This window comes from Oncorhynchus keta, chromosome 35, assembly GCF_023373465.1.
Source record: "Oncorhynchus keta strain PuntledgeMale-10-30-2019 chromosome 35, Oket_V2, whole genome shotgun sequence".
NCBI lineage: Eukaryota > Metazoa > Chordata > Actinopteri > Salmoniformes > Salmonidae > Oncorhynchus > Oncorhynchus keta.
This window is the reverse complement of record NC_068455.1, coordinates 47,592,932-47,612,777: the sequence shown is the minus strand read 5'-3', so window position 1 is coordinate 47,612,777 and position 19,846 is coordinate 47,592,932. Positions and strand designations below refer to the sequence as shown.

Sequence of the window (19,846 nt, the reverse complement as noted above, 5' to 3'; positions counted from 1 at the left end):
TCACGTGGTGTAGCATTGAAATAATCGCTGGGTTTAGATTGGCACCTGTCCAACTCTGAGAGAGCTGTGAATGCTCTATTTTTACCTTGTTCCAGTCAATTCATGGTAATATGGCAAAGACTGAGTTTCTTTTGAGTGCAGTTTCAGTATGATATGTTATTGTTGCTTGAAATGCCCCTAGCAGTGAGTATACTCTACGATTAGCCTAGGCATAGTTCTAAAAATGTGTGAAGAACCAGCTAATTCTGTAAAATGTTTTTAAACCCCTAAATCACATTACAATAAATATTTTCCTATACTCATGTTGGCTCCAATTATAAAAATGTCTGACCAGACTCTTAATGACGAGCCTAAGTAACCTTTGCTGAAAAGTGTGTTGCTGGGTCAAAGGGGAAGCTATGACAAATGTAATAAGTTAGTTTGTACTTAAAGCTAAGCTAACAATAAACACATCTCTAAAGTATCCATTGCCTCCTGTGTGTCTCTCTCCAATAGACCATGACGGAGGAGGCTTTCGATGTGGTGGTGGTGGGTTCCTGTATGACTGACTTGGTCAGGTGAGTTAGTTATGCTATGCATCACATCACTGAGAGAGGTATTGGATCAGAATTTGCCCCAAAGTACTTTTGAGAACTTATGGGAACATTTTGTAGAAGTTATTGAGTCACATATCAACAATACATCTATAGTTTGAGATGTCAAAATATGTCACGTAGTTTAATTTCAAATAGATCTTGTCGATATTTCACTTGATTGAGATTCGCCCCGGTGGATTCTCTAATGGAAGTAGGCTACAAATTGCAGCGTCTGTTGGAGACAGACAGGTCGATTGGCGAATGAGGTGAGGCCCTCTCCTCTTTATAAGAGGCCCCTTGTGCTGCCTCTGATCATTCCTAAGCTCTCCTAAGCATGACTAGATTTTCTGTCTTCCTACTGAACTGTTCTCTGGTGAACCGCGAGGTTCATGCTGCCAAACGTAGGACCCCAGATCCTGTCGATAATGTTGAGTACTGACCAAAAGTAGTTTTGATTCCGCTATAATACATTTTTGACTCCTCATAGCTAGCGTCACAGGCTAGCTATCGAGACTTGGGTAGCCCACGCCGTGAGACTACAGCTAACTTGGCTAGCTGGAATGCTAGCTAACCCCACAAAGGACTCGTTTTTCGCTCAAACAGGCAGACGAAGTAAGCATGCGCTTTCTCCGGCTAGCATTGTACTAACTAGCTAGGCTATGGGCCACGTGGCTGACGCTACTTAGCTTGTATTTTACTCAAGAAAACTTTTTCTCGGAGCCATGGAACCTGCTGCCCCTGCTATGGAATGGAGGGAACCAAGCAGGATTCATGCCCCTGCCTGACTACCGGCACACCCGCGTTTGTGTTGGATGACACTATCAGCCAAAGACCCATACGACTCATGTATTGTCTTCCTGGGGTGAGAGCACGCAGCAGCAGTGCTCGCTAATCCCAAGTACTGTATGCACTGCAAGTGTTTCAATGAAGGGGAAGTTGGCCTCGTCATTGATGATAGCGAGGACATGACTCACCTCATCCCAGAGGAGGAAGAGGAAGCCGAAAGGCCTTCTTCTACCCTCAGCGGAGCTTCAATGCCCAACTACAGATACCAGCTTATCGATGTCTGAAACGGGCAGCATCCAGACTAAATATTGACTGGCCCGAACCCGTAGGGGGTAGAAGTGCTGAAATGGACTTACTCGACGAGAGGAGGCTCCCCTCTCGCACCACTCCAGGTAAACAACTCCTCCCGGTTGTCCCATCTTGTGTGGCGGAAGCCCAACTTAACTGGGACAAGACCCTAACCACTAAAGTACAGACCAAGTACTTTAATAATATGGGTATTCAGAATATGGAGTTGGCCCCCGAGGGTTGAGTCGTTGCTGGCCAGCCACCTCAATCCTTATGTCATGTCACAGACTGGCATCTCCCTCCATGGGAATGTGGAGTGCTTTTCAGCCTCCATCTTTCAAAAGGTATATGTGTCTGCCGCACGTTCAGTACGGGCATTCAAAATTATGTCAAAGATGATGGCATACCAAGACGATTTGCTTATGGCGATGCAACAACTCCTAGCAAACAGTATAGCCAACCAGGGCCTATGGTTGGAGATCTGTGTCATTGCAGACTTCACCCTACGAGCCTCCAGAGGTGCTATCAAAGGCCGTGGGTGTGCCATGAGCCTTGCTGTGGTGGGGGAGAGAGCCCTGTGTCTTGAATTATCCAGCCTCTTGGACATAGCTGCGGGAAGTAGGGGTGCTGGTGGTAGGGATGCTCTCTGAACAGACATAATTTTGCTCCAGATGGTCAATAGCCTCTAAAATAAATGGCTGTGGATTAAGTTTTATCACAAGCACTTACAGTCGGGAAGGCCGCAATTTGGGCAGCATGTGCGCCAAATATAGAGCAGCTTGTTGCATTGTGTCCATAGATATAATCCATGGAAGGATTTTGGAACTTCTAACCCTGGCACTTTGACCGTTAAACTCATGGGTACACTAGCAATGGCTGCCAGTCCTGACTTGAATGGGAACATCCCATCGATGGATTATATGTCTATGGTTGGTTGTGGCTGTCAGTTTGACTTTCATAAATTTCAAATTTAAAGCAAATGCCTACTGCTGAAAAGAGAAGACTAATCTGTCTGTAGAAGCTAACTATTTTTCTCTAGTGCCTTATCTTGAGATCATGGCAAAGCGCATCGGCCATCACCGGCGAGAAGCCGATGAGAATCAGTGTCACTGGAAAGTTTATTTTGTAGCTTATACTATATACAGTGCCTTCAGAAAGTATTCACTCTCCTTGACTTTTTCCAAATGTTGTTGTGTTACAGCCTGAATTTAAAACGGATTAAATAAATATTTTTTTGTCACTGACCTACACACAATACTGCATAATGTCAAAGTGGAATTATGGTTTTTTGAAATTTTTACAAATAATTTTTGTTGTTGTTGAAATTTTTACAAATTGAGTCAATAAGTATTCAAACCCTTTTTATGGCAAGCCCAAATAAGTTCAGGAGTAAAAATGAGCTTAGCAACTATTTTTGAATAACTACCTCATCTCTGTACCCAACACATACAACATACAAAGGTCCCTCAGTCGAGCAGGGAATTTAAACACAGAATCAACCGTGAAGACCAGGGAGGTTTTCCAATGCCTTGCAAAGAAGGGCACCTATTGATAGATGGGTAAAAATAGAAGCAGACATTGAATATCTCTTTGAGCATGGTGAAGTTATTAATTACACTTTGGATGGTGTATCAATACACCTAGTCGCTACAAAAATACAGGCGTCCTTCCTAACTCAGTTTCCGGAAAGGAAGGACACCACTCAGGGATTTCACCATGAGGCCAATGTTGACAGTTAGTTAGAGTTTAATGCCTGTGATAGGAGAAAATTGAGGATGGATGAACAACATTGTAGTTATTCCACAATACTAACCTAAATTGACAGAGTGAAAAGAAGGAAGCCTGTACAGAATAAAAATATTCTAAAACATGCATCCTGTTTGCAACAAGGAACTGAAGTAATACAACAACAAACATGTGGCAAAGCAATTAACTTTATGCCCTGAATACATTGTGTAATGTTTGGGGCAAATCCATTACAACACATTACTGAGTACGACTTTCTATATTTTCAAGCATAGTGGTGGCAGTATCATGTTATGGGTATGCTTGTAAATCATTGAGGACTGGAGAGTTTTTCAGGATAAAAAATAAATGGAATATAGCTAAGCACAGGCAAAATCCAAGAGGAAAACCTGGTTCAGTCTGCTTTCCACCAGACACTGGGAGATTAATTCACTTTTCAGCAGGACTAAAACAGGCAAAATACTTGTCCAGCCTCTCGGACATAGCCTTGGGAAGTAGGGGTACTGTTAGGTTACGGTGCATTCGGAAAGTATTCAGACCCATACGTTACAGCCTTATTCTAAAATGTATTATATTGTTATTCTTATTGTGTTACTTTTTATTTTTTAGCCTACTTAGTACATTTTTTTTTTCTTGAACTGCACTGTTGGTTAAGGGCTTGTAAAGTAAGCATTTCACGGTAAAGTCTACACTTGTTGTATTTGGCGCATGTGGCAAATAAAGTTTGATTTGATATTTGTTATGTCCAAACTTTTGGCATGTTCCATAAATTGCGGCCGTGAATCCGCCATAGAAATAGAAAGAAAGAGGATGATGCTCCAGTAATATGAATAGCCTAACTATTGAACGATTTGGACTAGATTTGACATTGTAATGGACATGATGCGACCTTTGTTAGGCTGCTGGCAGACTGCGCTACAGCAATGCCAAGTTAGCCCATGCTCATGCCATGGTTCTCAGCTATGGGAAGTGAAATGATAGGTTACGATGACTTTTGCTCATGATGCACGCCGCAAATGACATGTAACAACACCTTCAGCTCATCGGACACGAAACAAAACACCAATACAAATGTAACAACAGCACAAAATAGATAAACACGTTTTTGGAATTTTATGGTGCCTTTTCATTATAGGATGGATACTTGTGATTTCTAGCTGCACCAATTAAAGCAGTGGAGTGTGGTCAAAACTATTAATCTTGGAGCGACGGGGGGAACGGGATTCCAAAAAGCAATCATATCATACGCAAATGTACCATTTATAAAATGTTTCTATACCGTTTATTAGGTATACCCATCAAGTAGCGGGTTGGACCCACTTTGCCTCCAGTACAGCCTGAATTATTTGGGGCATGGAAACATTGCTCAATTGGTATCAGGGGACCTAACGTGTGCCAGGCAAACATTCCCCACACCGTAACATTATCGCCACCAGCCTGTACCGTTGACACCAGGCAGGATCGGGCCATGGACTCATGCTGCTTATACTCTGCCATCAGTATGACGCAAAAGGTAACGGGATTCGTCGGCAATGTTTTTCCACTTCTCAATTGTCCAGTGTTGGTGATTGTGTGCCCACTGGAGCCGCTTCTTCTTATTTTTAGCTGATAGGAGTGGAACCCGGGGTGGTCGTCTGCTGCAATAACCCATCCGTGACAAGGATCGATGAGTTGTGCGTTCCGAGATGCCGTTCTGCACACTACTGTTGTACTGCGCCGTTATTTGCCTGTTTGTAGCCTGCTTGGTAGCTTGCACGGATCTTGCCATTCTCATTCGACCTCTCATCAACGAGCTGTTTTCGTGCACAGGATTGCTGCTTACTGGATGTTTTGTGTTTGTCGCACCATTCTCAGTAAACCCTAGACACCGTTGTGCGTGAAAAGCCCAGGAGGCCGGACATTTCTGAGATATTGGAACCGGCGCACCTGGCACCGACAATCATACCACGCTCAGTCGCTTAGGTCACTTGTTTTGCCCATTCTAATGTTCAATAAATCCCAAATGGAAGGTAAACAGTTGGATGAAATCAGACAAAACAAGCTCAATAACTCAATGTGTCACGTTCTGACCTTAGTTCTTTTGTTATGTCTTTGTTTTAGTATGGTCAGGGAGTGAGTTGGGTGGGTTGTCTGTTAGTTTTTCTATGATTTGGTATTTCTGTGTTTGGCCTGGTATGGTTCTCAATCAGAGGCAGCTGTCAATCGTTGTCCCTGATTGAGAACCATACTTAGGTAGCCTGTTTTTCACCCTTGAGTTGTGGGGGATGGTTTTCTGTTTTGTGTCTACACCAGACAGGACTGTTTCGTTTCGTTCATTCTCCTTTGTTATTTTGTTTAGTGTTCTCGTGATAATAAATTATCAATATGGACACTTACCATGCTGCGCATTGGTCCTCACCTTCTTCCACCAACAACGGCCGTTACACAATGCATGTACACACTCCCATTGAATATGCATTCACCTGTATTTTGAATAGGCCTAGGATACATTTTGATTTACCCAGTTTGTCATTAGATTTACCATTCAAATATATGAGTTCCATTATGTTATGTATACTGAACAAAAATATAAACATGTAACAATTTCAACAATTTTACTGAGTTACAGTTCATATAAGGAAATCAGTCAATTGAAATAAATTCATTAGGCCCTAATCTATGGATTTCACATGACCTGGGAGGGCATAGGCCCACCCACTGCCCAGCCTATCAGAATTAGTTTTTCCACACAAAAGGGCTTTATTACAGACAGAAAAACTTATCAGTTCCATTAGCTGTTCGGGTGGCTGGTCTCAGACCGCTTTTTCCTGCTCGCAAGAGTGCAAGGAAGAGAGGCCTGCTTGAGAATGACCAGAGGCAGGGCGAGTGGTGTCTAATGAAGAGAAAGGGGGTTCATCTCATTCGCCACTCGATCATGTCTGTTTCCAACAAAGCTCTGTGTTTGGTACTTCTGTTAAAGAATCCGCATGAACGAATCCCCATAATGTGATATCTCACTCTTATACCATGGAGTTGTTGAATATTCCTGATTGATTTTACGGGCATTCTAGAGCGTGTATTATTTCCATATAACGCATGGTATATTTGCACGGTAGAATTCAATGGTTATAGTTCATTAATACATATTTTGTTTGACCTGCTTTTGAAAGAAAACGTCGAATTGGAAGCAGTATTGGTTTTGTTGAATTCGATTTTATAACGGGAAACTAGGACTGATGGGTTGGTTAGCCAAACGACCAAGTCTGTTTGTTTGGTTACCACGGCAACTACTGTAGCTAACTAGTAAACTTGCTAGCTACTTCAGTGTATGGTGAACACATTTCTACCGCCAAAATGAACACATTTCTAGTCGTAAATGTGTTAAATCAACTCTGGGCTATGCGTTCTATTGAAAATAATGAACGTAAATGTGTCAAATCAACTCGGGGCTATGCGTTCTATTGAAAATAATGAACGAGGCTAGCGGGTCGTGGATAATGAACGAGGCTAGCGCGTCGTGGAATACTTCACACCTCGTTCATTATTTTCAATAGAACGCATAGCCCCGAGTTGATTACCCCTTACATATTATCATAGAACAGGGGTTATACAAGTAACCCTACATTTTAAAATGTGTGTCCTGGTTCTGAGCCATGGCATATACGTTATTTAACTGCCAATTCTGTTTTAGAACTGTTCATCCTCATGTTATCTTCTGCAACTGACAGCCACACATCTTTGTTGTGCTTGAAAGAGCTTTATTAGTCGTTCTGGCTCATACACATCACACATCACAAACATGGAATGGCCTATTTTCTGGGCCGATGACAACCATGTGACTCTAAACCCTTTTAGGTATGGTCTAACACGCTATGTGCATCTTTTTAGTCTATATTTACCATCAGTTGTCATGGAAAGTTTTTACGCAAAAGCCAAGGGGTAATATTGGGAAGGGTGTTTCCAGCATGGCTCGACATGGATGAAGCCCTATACAGACACATATAAGGGAACTGCCCTGTTCCTCCACCCCTGCCTGTGTTATTAATTCCATAGGAATCTAGTCATTCTATTTCTATGATTAATACCGCTGTCCCCAGACACAATACCAGATTAGGCTACTGTCACGTAACGTAGGCATGAGGCGGATGGAGGCGTAACTTCATCCAGAGGTATAAAGACCCCGAAGGGCCACATCAGAAAGGCAAGGAGGACTAGGTTTCAAATAACATTTTATTGGTCACATACACGTGTTTAGCAGATGTTATTGCGGTTGTAGCGAAATGCTTGTGTTTCTAGCTCCAACAGTGCAGTAATATCTAACAAGTAATATCGAACAATTCCACAACAATACACACAAATCTAAGTAAAGGAATGGAATTAAAGATATATAAATATATGGATGTGCCCAGTGATTTCAAGTCTGTATATAGGCAGCAGCCTCTAATGTGCTAGTGATGGCTATTTGACAGCCTGATGGTCTTGAAATAGATGTTTTTCAGTCTCTCAGTCTCAGCTATGATGCACCTGTACTGCCTTCTGGATGATAACGAGGTGAACAGGCCGTAGCTCGGGTGGTTGTTGTCCTTGATGATCTTTTTGGCCTTCCTGTGACATCGGGTGCTGTAGGTGTCCTGGAGGGCAGGTAGTTTGCCCCCCTGTGATGCGTTGGGGCAGACCGCACCACCCTCTGGAGAGCCCTGCGGTTGCGGGCGGTGCAGTTGCCGTACCAGGCGGTGATACAGCCCGATAGGATACTCTTAATTGTGCATCTGTAGAAGTTTGTGAGGGTTTTAGATAGTGATGCACCGATATGATATTTTCCATGCCCCCAAAAAAAACGATACCGATAACCGATGTTTTACATTTCTGCGGAATTTTAAAGCATTCTAGTACAGTTAAATAGACCACTGCTGTGTGTGTTAACTAAGGCACTGCATCTCAGTGCAAGAGGCGTAACTACAGTCCTTGGTTCGAATCCAGGGTCTATCACATCCTTGATTGGGTTTCGTGTCTCAAAAATATTGTCTTGCATTTTAAAATGACAAGGGACCAAATATTGTAAAACTGTTCAATGCAACATCTTAGCATCACTACTTTGAGAAGGAAGTGAATATATTGGCTTTTTCTCCACAGTTGGCAACACTGTATCACTCATACCACAAATATGCTGAAAAAATGTAAAGTGGTGGTCCAATGTTTCATGAGCACAAATATGTTTACATTCCTGTTAGTGAGCATTTCTCCTTTGCCAAGATAATCCATCCACCTGACAGGTGTGGCTTATCAAGAAGCTGATTAAACAACATGGCCATTACACAGGTTTACTTTGTGCTGGGGACAATAAAAGGCCACTCTAAAATGTGCAGTTTTGTCACATAACACAATGCCACAGATGCCTCAAGTTTAGAGGGAGTGTGCAATCGAAATGCTGACTGTAGAAATGTCCACCAGGGCTATTGCCAGATAATTTTAATTTCTCGGCCATAAGCCGCATCCAACATCTTTTTAGAGAATTTGGCACTGCGTCCAACCGGCCTCACAACTGCAGACCACGTGTAACCAAGCCAGCCCAGGACCTCCACATTTGGCTTCTTCACCTGCGGGATTGTCTGAAGGGGAGCTGAGGTGTATTTCTGTCTGTAATAAAGCTCTTTGTGGGGAAAAACTCATTCTGATTCGCTGGGCCTGGCCCCCCAGTGGGTGGGCATGGCTCCCCAGTGGGTGGGCCTATGCTCTCCCAGGCCCACCCATGGTTGTGCCCTTGTCCAGTCGTGTGAAATCCATAGATTAGGGCCTAATCAATGTATTTAAACTGACTGATGTCCTTATATGAACTGTAACTCAGTAAAATATTAGAAATTGTTGCATGTTGTATTTTTATATTTTTGCTTAGTATACTTGGCTTCCAATATCACCCGTACCACAAATCCTGTTTGCCTTTCATAGGCTAGGTTAGAAGACAGACACTGATCCATTGATCTGCCTGTTGACTGGTGATGTGGATATGACCTCATCAGTAAAACCTAATTAACTCCATTGAGACCAAGGATTCAACTTGGTCATCATGACACCATGATCCCATTTAATTGATACCCGACTGTTGCTGTTATATCATCTCAGTAGATGTGGTGTGAACAGTGTAGTGAAAATGTCCTTCCCACACATGTTGTATCATCATCTCAAGTACAATTGAGTAGTGTATGAGCACACATAAGTGAGACAACATTTGTCGCCCTGAAGTAGGCTTCGGCTACCTTTGCAAAGTGTTGTGCAACACAACAGGTGTTAAACAGAACAATAGATTATTTACAGTCTATCGCTTACATAAAATATGTCCATGTGGATGTCCATGCAAATGTACTGTTCTGTTATAGGTCACCGTTCAAGTCACATTTTCCCTTTCTGTGTTTTCGGTTGAGTAACTACACAACCTTACAATTTTCATCTCACCCCCAACCTTTATCTGTAACTGTGGCGAAAGTGATCCCACCCCCAGTTATCAAAAACACACGGACACGCTCACTGACGGTTTTGATCATTTTAGGCAACCTCTTTAAAGGGCAGGAGGAGCTGCATCAATTAGGCCCTACAGTACTGCTGACGGGAAGAGACTGTGTTTTGGGTCTTTTTCAGGGGGGTACTTGAAAACTTGAAATACATTTTCCACCCCATCAAAGTGATATGCATGGCTTTGAAGTTGGAAATCCAGTTGCCTGAATGTGCCAATGTTTGGGTGGTTGACACAGTCCCCCTCTCCCCACCTCCACTTGTCTTTCCCCTGACTTTGTCTCCTCTCTCTCTTTTCTCTCTGATGTGTCCTCTCACACTAGAAACCCCACACTGTCAAAGCCAGACAGCGCCCCCTGCTGCCGTCCTTATCCACAGCTCCCTGATGTGATATGGAGCCGGTGTGATGTGGAGCAGTGTGATGGATTCTGTTTATATAGGCTAGCCTAGATAGGCTAGATGGTGCATTTCACTAGTTCTAAGGGAACTCATCCACCTCCAATGTATAGCAGCCACCTGTGTTTGTGGCTCTGGATAGACATTGCCCCTAAAAGACAGCGGAACAGCTTACCATCTTAACAAACCCTCCTAAGCAACCTTATAGTGTTTTCAGCTTGCGGTATAGACATTTTTACACCTGCTACCAGATGCAACCTATGAGGGTTGTTGACATTGGCCAATATGAGCCATTTCTGTAGGTGAAGGGAAATTACCTAAGTAGTTAATAAGGAAACATTTTTTTCTCAGTATTTCACACCTCTCTCCTCACACCTCACCTCGACCTTTCCCTCACCTCTTCCTTCTCTCACTCTACCTCTCTCTGACTAGTGAAAGTGAAAAGAGCTCTTTTTTAAATTACATACACCGGATAGGTGCAGTGAAATGTGTTGTTTTACCTGGTCAGCCTGGTAGTACGGTGCCTCTGGAGATAATTAGGGTTAAGTGTCTTACTCAAGGGCACATTGGCAGATTTTTCATCTTGTCAGCTCAGGTATTTGACCTTTAGGTTACTGGCCAAATGCTTTAACGGCTAGTCTACCTTACGCCCTATATATCCTATCTTATCTTATCCTACACAGCATGACCATATAAGGCCTCCCTGTTTTTAAATAACTTTTCTTTGTAAAGTCATTATACCTTTTTGATAATCTATTCTATATTGAAGCACTACTAGGTTTACGTGAACCTATGTGTCTACTGCAAAGGAATTAAGTAAATGGTCCAAAGTTAGCAGTGTTTGCACAATCCTCAGTCCCTCTTAGACCTACTTCTAAAAGTCATAAACGTTACTGATCCGATGCGGTAATAGTTCTCAGGCTACTTCTGCGTCTGAACCATCTGCGCGTTCCAAAGGTTAGCCACCACTCAGTGGTTTAAATGTAAAGCAAATGTTTTTTTTCCGGTGCTGCACAAAAAATAACAAGCTTCACCGAACACTTGTGATGGCCTTTTGGTGGCGTGGGAGAAAACAGACTGGGGTTGAAGTTGAGCTTTAGCACGTAGCCAACCTTTTGGTTGGCGTGCTCGCAAACACACAGACAATGGACTAGTGTCTGGTGATGGAGGGGCAGTGGTTTACCCAACCTGGCAATCACCTGTTGAAAGCCAACCAGCCAAGCCAAGCCAACCAGTAGTCGTGGTCAGATCCTAATAAAGGCGGGACTGGAATCTGTGTGTGTGTGTGTGTGTGTGTGTGTGTGTGTGTGTGTGTGTGTGTGTGTGTGTGTGTGTGTGTGTGTACCTGCGTGTGATTGTATGTATGTGTACTTGCAGTTACTATGCTTGGCCCACACACTCTCACACCCCACCCCCTCATACAAGTGTAAACACTTTCACCACCCTGCTTCCTCTCTCTCTCTGAGAGAGACAGATACCTTATTGAGTATATGTGGAATCTGGGAATACACAATTCTCATGATTTGTTTCCTAATGCACTGTAGATGCATAATGTAAACATACTGTAATAACAAAAGTGTGAGACTATATGGTTTCTTCTACATAGTAGATTTTAATGTGTGGCTGATGACACATATAGGAGAGCGATTATAGGCATGGTACACATGGATAAGTTCTATAGGCTAAGTTCTATAGGCTAACATTGATTCGTACATACACATGTTTTAACAAATCATGATTCATATGTTGTCTCAGAGTACTTTTTTTCTGAAAGGCATTGTCCTAACAAGGAAAGGACATAAGTCATAGGACATGATTCATCAAAACCACTTCACATATGGACTCCCATATGTTCGCCCCTATTTTGGTTTCGACCAAAACAACCTCAAATCTCCTGCATGAACGCTGAGGTTACTGGAAATCCTGAGGTTGTGAAAAACAACAAAGAGCTATTTTTATGTGGATTTACTGTAACCCCCTAGTTTCTCAACCAACACACCTGCTAATTAACACACACACACATATCCATACTGTATACACACACACTTCACACATACCCAAATCTCAATAATAGCTAAGTTTATCATCCTAGTCTTGCCACCAACAAACCCTCTGACCCTGGAGAAGGAAGAGCCTTGTAACTCTGTGATTGGAGGAGAGGGCAGACAGACAGCTCTCTAGCCTGGGGGAGAGAGGGCGGGGTAAGCATGACCCAACCTGTAGTGTCAGGCATTAGTGACATTAGCCCTAACAGGGCTCACTTTAACACCATCATCCTGGAAACCTTAGACCCACTCCAATTCACACACCGCCCCAACAGATCCACAGATGACACAATTTCAGTCACCCTCCACACAGCCCTTTACCACCTGGACAAAAGGAACACCAATGTGAGAATGCCAGTCATTGACTACAGCTCAGCGTTCAACACCATAGTGCCCACAAAGCTCATCACTAAGGACCCTGGGACTAAACACCTCCCTCTGCAACTGGATCCTGGACTTCCTGATGGTCCGCCCCAAGTAGTAAGGGTAAGCGAACAACACATCTGCCACGCTGATCCTCAACACGGGGGCCCCTCAGGGGTGCATGCTTAGTCCCCTCCTGTACTCCCTGCTCACCCACAACTGTGTGGCAAAGCACGACTCCAACATCACCATTAAGTTTGCTGACGACACAACGGTGGTAGGCCTGATCACCGACAAAGGAGGTCATAGACCTGGCAGTGTGGTGCCAGGACAACAATATCTCAACATTAGTTGTGAAGAGGGCATGACAATGCCTTTCCCCCTCAGGAGACTGAGAAGATTTGGCATGGGTCCCCAAATCCTCAAAAGGTTATATAGCTACACCATTGAGAGCATCCTGACCAGTTTCATCGCCGCCTGGTATGGCAAATGCTCGGCATCCGACCGTAAAGTGCGTACAGCCCAGTACATCACTAGGGCCAAGCTTCTTGCCATCATGGGCGTATATACTAGGCGGTGTCAGAGGAAGGCCCAAAACATTGTCAAAGACTCCAGTTACCCAAGTCATAGACTGTTCCGGTACCGGAGCACCAAGTCTAGTACCAAATGGCTCTTTAACAACTTCTACCCCCAAGCCATAAGACTGCTGAACAATTAATCAAATAGCCACCCAGGCTGTTTGCATTGACGCCCCCTCTCGACTAACCTGTACCCACGCACGCACATTGACTCAGTACCGGTACCCCCTGTATATAGCCTCATTATTGTTATTTTATTGTGTTACTTTTTATTTTATATTTTTTGTTTTTTGCATTCAGCGCATGTGACATACATTTAGAATTTATTTGATTTGACATAGTCATGTCAAAGCAGCCTTTTGCGTCTATGACCAGCACTGACTGAGCAACTTGCGTTCAACTGCACCTTAGTCCAGGGCTAAGCGAGTGTTCACACTTGCACATTCTGAAGAGGGCTAACACCAACCGTAGCCCATGGCTAGCTGGCCCTGCACCAGAGCAGGGTGAGTTAGCACTGAGTTTTTGAGGAGCCCCCTAAACACAGTGCCAAAATAACCAGTATAAAACATGGTGAACAACGCCTAGAATGCTCACTGTCCAATCACAAAAGCTGCACATTCACTTAATTGATATACAATGCATTCGGAAAGTATTCAGAGCCTTTGACTTTTTCCACATTTAGTTAATTACAGCCTTATTCTGAAATTGATCAAACTCACTGGACTCTAACCACACACTCACACATACTACACTAACACTCCAATACAACAACAAAAAATCAGAGCTGGCCGCCTGGCCAAACTGAGCAGTCGGGGGAGAGGGGCCTTGGTCAGGGAGGTGACCAAGCTCAGAGGAATGTGTCGAGGTACCACCAAGTCACTCTGACAGAGTTCTAGAGTTCCTCTGTGAAGATGAGAGAACCTTCCAGAAGGACAACCATCTCTGCAGCACTCAACCAATCAGGCCTTTATGATAGTGGCCAGGCGGAAGCAATTCCTCAGTAAAAGGCACACGACAGCCCGGTTGGAGTTTGTCAAAAGCACCGAAAGACTCTCAGACCATGAGATATAAGGTTCTTTGGTCTGATGAAACCAAGATTGAACTATTTGGCCTGAATACCAAGCGTCACTTCTGGAGGAAACCTGGCACCATCCCTACAGTGAAGCATGGTGGTGGCAGCATCGTGCGGTGTGGATGTTTTTCAGTGGCAGGGACTGGGAGACTAGTCAGGATCGAGGCAATAATGAACAGAGCAAAGTACAGCGAGATCTTTGATGAAAACCTGCTCAGGAACTCAGACGGGCTAAGGCTCATCTTCCAACAGGACAACGACCGTAAGCACACAACCAAGACAACGCAGGAATGGCTCCGGGACAGGTCTCTGAATGAATGTCCTTGAGTGGCCCAGGCAGAGCCCGGACTTGAACCCGATCTAAGATCTTTGGAGAGACTTGAAAATAACTGTGCGGCAACGCTTTCAATCCAACCTGACAGAGTTTGAGAGGATCTGGGATAAACTCTCCAAATACAGGTGTGCCACCCTTGTAGTGTCTTTCACAAGAAGACTCGATGCTGCCAAAGGTGCGTTAATAAAGTACTGAGTAAAGGGTCTGAATACTTGTGTAAATGTGATATTTCAGTTTTTTACTTTTAATTCATAAAAGTATGGGGTATTGTGTGTAGATCGATGAGGAGAAAAAAAGAATAAGACTGTAAAGTAACAAAATGTGGAAAAAGTCAAGGGGTCCGAATACTTTCCGAAGGCATTGTAGATAAACTCTCTTGATAAATAGTGTGGTCTACAGCTTATCATGAGGTACTCTAACTCAGGCAAGGAAAACCTTGAGACTTTCTTAATATTAGGGATCGCGCACTAGCTGTTGTTGACGAAAGGCTATAGGATAGCCTCAAGCGGAGCTCATCCAGTTTATTCTCCAGTGATTCCACATTCGCCAGTTGAACAGGGGGCAAAGGTGGATTATCCACTCGCCGACGCAAAATCGGCAGGCATCCGGCTCTTCGACCTCTAACTGCGTCTCTTCATACCAATGATGTGGGTTTAGGCCGGGAGGAGCAGTAAATCTTTCGCTTCCGACTCATTAAAGAAAAAATCCTCATCCAGTTCGAGGTGAGTAATTGCTGTTCTAATGTCCAGAAGCTCTTTTCGGGCATAAGAAACGGTGGCGGAAACATTATGTATAAAAAAAAGTTTAAATCAGCACAGAAAAACACAAACTAGCACAATTGTCCAGGAGCCCATAAAACGGCTGCTGTCCCCTCCGGCGCCACCCAGATGCAACACTTAGAATATTTGAAAATGTATTTTTGCCAATAATTGACAAACATATACTTGTTAAGAAACTAACTGTGAGAATTGTTAGAGCCGCATGGATTGATGATGAATTTAACAAATTGTATGGTTGAAAGAAATTATGCAAAAAAAGTCAGGCTACTCAGCGGATTGGTTGACATACTGTCAATTGAGAAATTGTGTGACTAAACTTAACAAACAAAAAAGACCAATTATATTACCAAAACAAGATAAATGACATAAAAAACCATGGGACAACTTTGTAGCACCTTCAATTATATTATGGGCAGAAAACCCAATTAATCTCCATTATTCATTGAAGTTGATGGGTCATTTATAACAAAACCTTTCTTATAGCCAATTATTTCAATGGCTATTTCACTAGTAAAGTGGACAAACTGAGAAGTGAAATGACAACATTGAACAGTGAACCATCATAGTTGTGTATTGAAGATATATTAATGAAAGAGAAGGACTGCTGTTTTCAATTTGGTCAAGTTAGTGTGGGAGAGGTGGAACAACTATTGTTATCCATCGTATACAACGAGTGGGTCTAATCCTGAATGCTGGTTAAATCTGCATTCCAGCCGGTGTCTATTCCACATGTTATCACAGATGAAATCTATGACATTAAAATGCCTATTTACTCTGTTCCATCTGACTGTGCAATCCATTGTCTCATCAGCCCAGCCAGGGAATTTATAAACTTGATCTCCACTATAAAAAGCATCGAGACATTATCTAATTTCTTTTAGACTAACATTTAGTTTTCAACAGCAGAGATTTGTATAAACCTTGCTGTCTGTCCCACCGACATTTGCAATATTGTTTCAATATTCAAATTCGATCTCCAGCTGTCCCATAGTAATGAACATTTCTCAGCCGGTCGAAATCATGAAACATTTTCATGCAGCTGGTTTGTAGTCTTTCCAGCTTCAGTTTGAAGTGATTGTGTTAGCTGTGTAGTTGGCTAGCTCCTCTGATCAACAGTGTCCTGACAAGAGAGCACATTGTCTATGCCAGGCGAAATCGCCCCTCATTAGGTCATTTGTTATGTATCCAAATAAATGTTACTAGAAAACAGCAAATGCAGCCATTGTTGTTATTCTGGCTGCACTGTTTGATGGGACTGTAGGTTAGCCATAGTTGGATAACTAGCAAGCGAGGGATAAGAACATTGCCACCCAGTATGGCTATGGTCAGGTTTATACAGAACAAAAAGAATGAACAACTGGGTTGCGTTTCTGGCAACTGACCCGATAGAACAAACAACCAGCCGGCTTGGATAGCAACCCTAGATGTGTAGGGACTAAATATTGTGGAAGGATGAAATAGTATGAATAAATTCATCAAAATAAAGTTTTTAATGAAAATATGTCAATCATTATTTGAATATGTTGGTAACCCGTTGTATAAAAGTGATAATGCCCTCGAAGCCAGTGTTTGAAGGATGTATTGGCACGGTTTGCCGGTTCTCGACTTGTCTCGTCTCCGGCCTAACAACACCCATGCCAATATATCCCTCAAACACCAGCTTCTCGGGCATTATCACTTAAATAATGATAAGCCACCAGGTATAGACAACCTTGATGGGAAACTATTGAGAATATTAGCAGACTGTATTGCCACCCCTATTTGCCATCTTTAACCAAAGCCTAAAGGAGTGTGTGTGTCCACAGGCGTGGAAGGAAGCTTAAGTAATTCCACAACCTACAAATAGTAAAAATCCCTTTGCTGGCTCTATCAGCTGCCCAATCAGTTTGCTGCCTGTTCTTAGTAAACTGATGGAGAGAATTGTGTTTGAACAAATCCAATGCTATTTCTTAAAGCACAAGTTAACTACTGACTTTTAGCATGCATATAAGGCAGGGCACTCAACTTGTACTGCACAGACTCAGATGACTGATGATTGGCTAAAAGATACGGATAATAAGATTATAGTTGAAGCTGTATTGTTAGATTTCAGTGCAGAATTAGATGTTATTGATCATCATTTATTATTGAACAACAAAAAAAAACTCACTTGTTATGGCTTTAAATCACCTGCCATCACATGGTTGGAGAGTTATTTATCCAATAGAACTCCGAGATGATTCTTCAATGGAAGCTTCTCTAACATCAGATATGTATAGTATGGAATCCCTCAGGGCAGTTGCATTTTCACAAATAATTTGTCACTTGTTTTACAAGAAGCTAAAATGACTATGTATGCTGATGATTGGACACTCGACACATCAGCAACTACAGAGACTCTTAGCAAGGAGTTACAGTCACTGTCAGAATGGGGAATTAACTATAAACCAGTCATTTAAAAGAAACACTGAGGGTGGATTGCACCAACATGGTTTAAATTCATCTAGGATTAGAGCTAATCTAGGTTTTGTAAATCTAGGTTTATAATTCATCAGAGATGTGTTGCACCACTTCATTTTAAATCTAGATCAGTAAATCTGTGATTAACGGTTTTAAACTATGATTGGTATGTAAATATATTTTTTGTTGTCTTTCCTATATATAACTTTATTTATTTATTTATTTTAATATAATATCTTATGTTGTTCTTGTATATTACTGTTCTGTACTTCGTCATGCATTTGTACATTTTATGTGGACCCGAGGAAGAGTAGCTGCTGCATGTGCAGTAGCTAATGAGGATGCTAATAATAGAATGTTGATCGCATGTTGTGCTTGTCCGCTAGCCCAGTGCTTTGTAATACAATTGTGAATCCTTAGCCCAGGGCTAAAGCTTGTGTTAACAAATGCTTTTGTGAACAAAGGGTTAAGTTAACCTAGGGCCAGTCTAACCTGGGGCTAAGAACAATGCAGGGGAACAGGATTCAAGTTTAAAGTTAATTGTCACATGCACAAGTACAGTGAAATACTTAACTTGCAAGCCCTTCCGAACAGTGCAGTAATCAATATCAAAATAGTTTACCTAAAAAAAACAAGACATAAGATGGGAAGAAAACAGGACAATGTAAGCTATATACAGGGTCAGTACCAAATGTACATTGTGCATGGATACTGGAGTAGTTTAGGTAGATACAGTGCATTCTGAAAGTATTCAGATCTTTTTCCACGTTTTGTTACGTTACAGCCTTATTAAAATAAATATTTACTTTGCTCCGTTCATTTTTTCCTTGATCCTGACTAGTCTCCCAGTCCCTGCCACTGAAAAACATTTACATTTACATTTAAGTCATTTAGCAGAATGTAAATGTAAAATGAAAAACATCCCCACAGCATGGTGCTGCCACCACCATGCTTCACCGTAGGGATGGTGCCAGGTTTCCTCCAGAAGTGACGCTTGGCATTCAGGTCAAAGAGTTCAATCTTGGTGTCATCAGACCAGAGAATCTTGTTTCTCATGGTCTGAGAGTGACTTTTTTTAGGTGACTTTTGGCAAGCTCCAAGTTCTTCCATTTAAGAATGATGCTGCAGACATTTTTTGGTACCCTTCCCCAGATCTGTGCCTCGACACAGTCCTGTCTCGGAGCTCTACGGACAATTCCTTCTACCTCACGGCTTTGATTTTGCTCTGGCATGCACTGTAAACTGTGGGACCTTATATAGACAGATGTGTGTGCAATCAATTGAATTTACCACAAGTGGACTCCAATCAAGTTGTTACAACATCTCAAGGATGATCAATGGAAACAGGATGCACCTGAGCTCTAGTCTCTAGTCTCATAGCAAAGGGTCTGAATACTGATGTAAATAAGGTATTTTATTTGCACAAATGTCTAAAAACCTGTTTTCGCTTTGTCATTGATGGTCCATTTTTTAAAATTCATTTTAGAATAAGGATGTAAAGTAACAAAATGTGTAAAAAGTTAAGGGAATGCACTGTATGTGCGTGTGGAAAAGTGACTGGTAGCAGAATAAATAATAATAATAAGGTGTGTGTGTGTGTGTGTGTGTGTGTGTGTGTGTGTGTGTGTCAGGGTTGGGCTCAATTAGAATTGAAGGCAGTAAATTCGGGAAATTAAAAAATTAGAATAAAAAAATCTATTTATTTCAAATGTTTTTACATTTCTGAATGTTAAATTCAAAGCACTTCCTGAATTGACTGCCTTCAATTCTAATTGAGCCCAACCCTGTGTGTGTGTGTGTGTGTGTGTGTGTGTGTGTGTGTGTGTGTGTGTGTGTGTGTGTGTGTGTGTGTGTGTGTGTGTGTGTGTGTGTGTGTGTGTGTGTGTGTGTGTGTGTGTGTGCGCAAGAGTGTCAGTGTAGACGTGATAGGCGGATATACATGTAGACAAGAGTAATAGT

The 19,846-nt window shown here is 42.4% G+C and overlaps 1 protein-coding gene across 5 annotated transcripts in view; it reads left to right on the top strand.

The window, feature by feature from the left end:
• Positions 1-19,846, top strand: part of rbks (ribokinase) — a 76,275-nt gene that overhangs the window by 11,011 nt on the left and 45,418 nt on the right. For 4 of the 5 annotated variants that reach the window (XM_052497089.1, XM_035752762.2, XM_035752767.2 and 1 more), the window contains exon 2: positions 496-557. The exons of the other annotated variant lie outside the window; for it this stretch is intronic. In XM_052497089.1, coding sequence (XP_052353049.1) covers positions 499-557 — 59 coding nt within the window. In that variant the 5' untranslated portion in view covers positions 496-498. The remainder of the gene's footprint in view (positions 1-495; positions 558-19,846) is intronic. 5 annotated transcript variants of the gene reach the window in all.